Source organism: Nansenia antarctica (assembly GCF_963989245.1).
Source record: "Nansenia antarctica genome assembly, chromosome: 13".
Classification (NCBI taxonomy): domain Eukaryota; kingdom Metazoa; phylum Chordata; class Actinopteri; order Argentiniformes; family Microstomatidae; genus Nansenia; species Nansenia antarctica.
In genome coordinates, this window is record NC_137683.1 from 11,432,836 (window position 1) to 11,439,268 (window position 6,433).

General features: G+C 45.3%; 1 protein-coding gene across 1 annotated transcript; it reads right to left on the reverse strand.

Moving 5' to 3' along the window:
* Window positions 1-2,119: 2,119 nt before the first annotated feature.
* LOC308169312 (uncharacterized protein K02A2.6) lies at window positions 2,120-4,981 on the reverse strand (the record flags this gene model as incomplete). The annotated part of the gene is made up of 1 exon (XM_080543998.1): window positions 2,120-4,981. One exon carries the CDS (start codon window positions 4,979-4,981, stop codon window positions 2,120-2,122), a length of 2,862 nt encoding a protein of 953 aa, XP_080400124.1.
* Between the last annotated feature and the right edge of the window lie 1,452 nt (window positions 4,982-6,433).

A 6,433-nucleotide genomic window follows, 5' to 3' on the forward strand; every position in this document is an offset into this window, starting at 1 on the left:
TCTGTTAATGACTGAAAACAGCTCTCGAAGAGATAGTCAAAAGAGACTCCGAAAACGAAACGTTGATCACTTTTGAGCAAAAGGCTGCACACACGCAATTCAAGTTGCTCTGATTGTCATTTAGAGTTACATTATAGGAGCATTCAACAACAAGTCAAAATGTGCTCGAGAAAGGCAGAAAACAACACTTTGATAGTTTGATATAACTTGAGAACGAATGCAAAAAACAGTCCACTCTCAGAACAGGCCGCTTGGACACTTTCAGAACAGCTCTGTTAATGACTGAAAACAGCTCTCGAAGAGATTGTCAAAAGAGACTCTGAAAACGAAACGTTGATCACTTTTGAGCAAAAGGCTGCACACACGCAATTCAAGTTGCTCTGATTGTCATTTAGAGTTACATTATAGGAGCATTCAACAACAAGTCAAAATGTGCTCGAGAAAGGCAGAAAACAACACTTTGATATAACTTGAGAACGAATGCAAAAAACAGTCCACTCTCAGAACAGGCTGCTTGGACACTTTCAGAACAGCTCTGTTAATGACTGAAAACAGCTCTCGAAGAGATTGTCAAAAGAGACTCTGAAAACGAAACGTTGATCACTTTTGAGCAAAAGGCTGCACACACGCAATTCAAGTTGCTCTGATTGTCATGTAGAGTTACATTATAGGAGCATTCAACAACAAGTCAAAATGTGCTCGAGAAAGGCAGAAAACAACACTTTGATATAACTTGAGAACGAATGCAAAAAACAGTCCACTCTCAGAACAGGCTGCTTGGACACTTTCAGAACAGCTCTGTTAATGACTGAAATCAGCTCTTTAAGAGATTGTCAAAAGAAACTCTGAAAACGAAACATTGATAACTTTTGAGCAAAAGGCTGCACACACGCAATTCAAGTTGCTCTGATTGTCATTTAGAGTTACATTATAGGAGCATTCAACAACAAGTTAAAATGTGCTCGAGAAAGGCAGAAAACAACACTTTGATAGTTTGATATAACTTGAGAACGAATGCAAAAAACAGTCCACTCTAAGAACAGGCCGCTTGGACACTTTCAGAACAGCTCTGTTAATGACTGAAAACAGCTCTCGAAGAGATAGTCAAAAGAGACTCCGAAAACGAAACGTTGATCACTTTTGAGCAAAAGGCTGCACACACGCAATTCAAGTTGCTCTGATTGTCATTTAGAGTTACATTATAGGAGCATTCAACAACAAGTCAAAATGTGCTCGAGAAAGGCAGAAAACAACACTTTGATAGTTTGATATAACTTGAGAACGAATGCAAAAAACAGTCCACTCTCAGAACAGGCCGCTTGGACACTTTCAGAACAGCTCTGTTAATGACTGAAAACAGCTCTCGAAGAGATTGTCAAAAGAGACTCTGAAAACGAAACGTTGATCACTTTTGAGCAAAAGGCTGCACACACGCAATTCAAGTTGCTCTGATTGTCATTTAGAGTTACATTATAGGAGCATTCAACAACAAGTCAAAATGTGCTCGAGAAAGGCAGAAAACAACACTTTGATATAACTTGAGAACGAATGCAAAAAACAGTCCACTCTCAGAACAGGCTGCTTGGACACTTTCAGAACAGCTCTGTTAATGACTGAAAACAGCTCTCGAAGAGATTGTCAAAAGAGACTCTGAAAACGAAACGTTGATCACTTTTGAGCAAAAGGCTGCACACACGCAATTCAAGTTGCTCTGATTGTCATGTAGAGTTACATTATAGGAGCATTCAACAACAAGTCAAAATGTGCTCGAGAAAGGCAGAAAACAACACTTTGATATTGTGATATCTTCCTAATATAATAATGATGAGCGGACAGCGGGTAAACATTAACTGGTTTATAGTAATAAGTGCAGAGCATTACAGAGCATGGCCGTTCCCCACATTAGACTAACCCGGAAGATATACTGCCCCCCCACGGGACCTTCCTGACCCGGCAGATAACCTCTACTACATTCCTCCCCCCTTAAGCTATGAGCTTCTTCTAATAAAATCCAAAAACAAATACCCACACAGTATATACTCCATGAAACAAAACAACTACCTGTGCATAACTACCATTAACTGTCCCCTTCCCTATATATATATATATATATATATTTTTAAACATCAAAGTCCTTCAAATAACTTGGCCTGGACACTCTTCTATGCGACTGTCGCACAGGAGTGATCCGCTGTTGTGACTGCACTGGCGTGCCTGGAGGTAGGTTGTCAGTCACTAATGTTCCCGACTTGTCCGGAGCAGGTTCTGCAGGTCCGGGAGAGTTTTCCCCTGGAACACAGCTGTTTCCCTCAGGAATGGAATTATCTGACATTGCAACAGCTGCTGATGGCAATTCAGGCAGCCCCGGAGGGTCTCTAATCTTCGGGTCCATCAAGTCCTTGTCCTCAGGTCTGGCCAGTGTCTGGTCGACGTGTCTGCGCACAATGTTGCCATCTCCCAGCATGACCTTATAGGAAACAGGACCTGTGATTTTGATTATGATCCCAGGTATCCACTTAGGCCCATGACTGAAGTTCCTTGTGATCACTGTGTCCCCCTCCTGGAAACTTCTCCCTGTAACTTGCTTGTCATGATGCTTCTTTTGGATGCCTTGTTTTCGTTCCACCCTTGTTCGACGGTCTGGATGAATTTGGTCGAGTGTGGATCTTAACTTTCGACCTTGCAACATTTCAGCAGGCGACAGCCCTGTGGTGGACTGTGGTGTAATGCGATAACTAAACAACACTCTTGACACCTTAGTGTTGATGCTCCCTTCACCTGCCTTTTTCATCATTGACTTGAATGTCTGGACTGCACGCTCAGCACAGCCATTGGAGGAAGCATGATAGGGAGCAGAGGTGATGTGCTCAATGCCGTTTTTCTGCATAAATTGTTTGAATTCCGTGCTTACAAAACATGAGCCATTATCAGACACAATTGTCTCTGGTAGCCCCTGAATGCTGAAGCTCTTCCGTAGACATTCAATGGTGATGGCTGAAGTCGAGGCTGTCACCGGGTAAGCATCCATCCATTTTGAATGCGCGTCCATCAGGATCAAAAACATGTGTCCCATAAACGGACCTGCATAATCAATGTGCAGCCTTTGCCATGGTTTGCTTGGCCACTCCCATGGGTGAAGTGGTGCTGGAGCTGGCGAGTTGCGGTGTTCTTGGCATGTGACACATCTCTTGACTACAGCCTCGATGTCCGCATCCAACTTTGGCCACCAGAAGTAGCTCCGCCCCAAGGCTTTCATTCTTGTGATGCCAATGTGACCTTGATGTAGCTGCTGTAACAAAGCGTCTCGTCCAGGCGGCGGCACCACCACCCGTGAGCCCCACAGTACGCAGCCATCTTGCACACTTAACTCTGTTTTCCTAACAGCATACGGTTGGAAAGCTGGGTCTGGGACTTGTGACGGCCAACCATGTTGGACAAACTCTGTCACTCTGGACAACACAGGGTCCCTGCTTGTCCATTTCCTCATTTCCGCTGCCGAGACGAGGGTCACATTCTCCATCATCAGCACTCGTTCTTCTTGCTCTCTCTCTGTGGACTGATGAGGCAGAGGGAGTCGACTCAGGGCATCTGCATTGCTGTGGTATTTCCCTGGCTTGTAAACAATCTCGTACTCATACGCTAGCAACGTTACTGCCCACCGCTGAATACGAGGGGATGCCATTTGAGGCACAGCTTTCATCTCATTGAAGAGAGATAGTAAGGGTTTGTGGTCAGTGCAAATGACGAACTTCCTTCCATATACATATTTATGAAAGCGCTGGATGCCAAACATCACCGCCAGACCTTCCTTGTCCAGTTGTGAATAGTTGGATTCAGCCGACGTCAGTGTCCGCGACATGAAGCTGATGGGCCTCTCCTGTCCATCTGGCATGCGATGTGACAACACCGCCCCCACTCCATACGGAGAAGCGTCGCATGACAGGATCAGATCTTTTTGGCTGTCATAATGCATTAACACCTTAGATGACTGCATAAGTCGCTTCGACTCCTCAAAAGCTCTCTCCTGTTTTTTCTCCCATTTCCATGTTGTCTCTTTCCTCAACAGTTCATGTAAAGGCGATAACAATGTTGACAGGTTTGGCAGAAACCTGTTGTAGTAGTTGAGTAGGCCAAGGTATGCTCTCAGTTCTGTGACATTGGTCGGTGCTGGTGCCTTCTGTATGGCACTGACCTTGTGTGGTAGAGGATGTAATCCCGAGGCGTCCACCTTATGTCCTAGGAACTCTGCTTCCTGTTCCATGAATGCACACTTGTTGCGTTTCAGACGAAGGCCAGCTTCCTGGAGCCGCGTCAACACCTGGTTTAGTGTGGCCAGGTGATCTTGGTCGCTCCGCCCCGTCAGCAAAATGTCATCCAGATAGACGGCCACATTTGGAATGCCGGCCACCAGACTCTCCATCATCCTTTGAAAAATTGCTGGGCTGGAGGAGACCCCGAATGGAAGACGATTCACTTGAAAAAGACCTTTGTGCGTGTTAATAGTGACATATGGCTTGGATGCTTCATCAAGTGTCACCTGTTGATACGCATGGCTCAGGTCCAGTTTGCTGAACTTCTCCCCGTCGGACAACTTTTCAAACAAGTCCTCCAATCTTGGGATTGGATACTGCTCGAGCTTCGACACCTGGTTGACAGTGACTTTGTAGTCTCCACATATGCGCACTGAATTATCAGACTTTAACACAGGCACGATCGGTGCTGCCCACTCAGAGAACTTCACTGGTTCAATAATTCCCTGGTCTGTGAGTCTCTCTAACTCGATCTCCACCTTCTTCCTCATGGCGTAGGGGACTGGTCTAGGTTTATAGAACTTTGGGGCAACGCCTTCCTTGACATAGATTTTCGCTGGTGGGCCTACCCAGGTTCCCAGTTCCTCTTTGAACACATCCTCATGTTGCTTTAGCACATCCTGTAATGTCAGTTGTAGCTGCTCCATTTTATTCACCAGCACACAGTTCATTCCTAGCTCTTTGATCCATCCCCTGCCTAACAGGTTGGGTCCTGTGCCTGCTACGACCACTACTGGTAGCTGTTTTACTTGGTCTCTGTACTTTACAGTCACTTCTGCTACTCCCAGTGTAGGTACTTTTTCACCTGTATACGTTTTCAGAGTCACTGAGCAATCCTGCAGCTGTTTTGTGCCCCCTGCTGTCCATAGCTTGGCATATTCAGTCTTTGTCAAGATTGTCACACTGCAGCCAGTATCCACTTCAAATTTAACAGTACTCTCATTTATGTTAAGCTGTGTGGTAATGGGATCAACTTTTGTTAACTTGGACTCTGTTAGATTGTACATAGTAAACACATCTTCGTCGCTTGAAACATTCTCAGGAGATTCACTTATGTGATGGGCAGACTGCTTTTTATCATTTCTAAAACTCTTTTGCTTGTACTTCCCTCCTCCCTTAAGCTTAAGTTGATCCGGAGTTGAGGATTTGCACATTTTCTTCACATGCCCATTTTTCCCACAGCCATGGCACTTTTCATTGAGAAAACGACAGTCCCTTGCCATATGTTCACCCCCACATCTATAACATGCCAACAATGGAGTTGTTTGTCCTTGCCACTTCTGTTTTTCCTTCACATTATACACTGGCTCATGGGGTACAGCTTTACTCACAGTACTGTCCAGCGTTCTCGGTCCCAACTGCAGATCCTGCACATCCCTATTTGCAGTTTCCATGGCTTGCGCGACTGTCAAGGCTCTGTCGAACGTTAGCTCCGCCTCCGCCAACAATCTCCGCTGTATGCGATCATCTGCTATGCCACATACGAGCCTGTCGCGTAGCATCTCTTTCAATTTGTCACCGTAGTTGCAATGTTGAGCCAGCTCTCTTAGTACTGCCACATACTCCGTCACAGTTTCCTTTGCCGCTCTAATCCTTGAATTAAATTTAAATCTTTGGACTATCTCGCTGGGCTTCGGGTTATAATGCGACTGAAGCAGTGCGGTCAAGACTTCATATGTCTTCTCACCAGGCTTGTCCGGGCTTAACAAGTTCCTCATTAAACTGTATGTCCGACTGCCTACAGAGCTTAGCAATATTGCCCGCTTCCTATCCGCATCCGCAATCCCATTTGCAATGAAAAAATGTCCCAAAACTTCGACATACTCCTCCCACGTCTGGGTGTTACTGTCAAAAGCAGTGAGTGTTCCGACCATCATGGTAGCCATCTCGACGTCTGGGTTATCACTATTAGCTCCCTCGTCCTCCGACATTAGCCGAGTTGTCCGCGTTCTAGAACTCACAAGTTGTTCGTCTTTTCCACAACTTCCTTCAAGTTCACCGTTTATCTCGTCGCCAGATGTGATATCTTCCTAATATAATAATGATGAGCGGACAGCGGGTAAACATTAACTGGTTTATAGTAATAAGTGCAGAGCATTACAGAGCATGGCCGTTCCCCACAT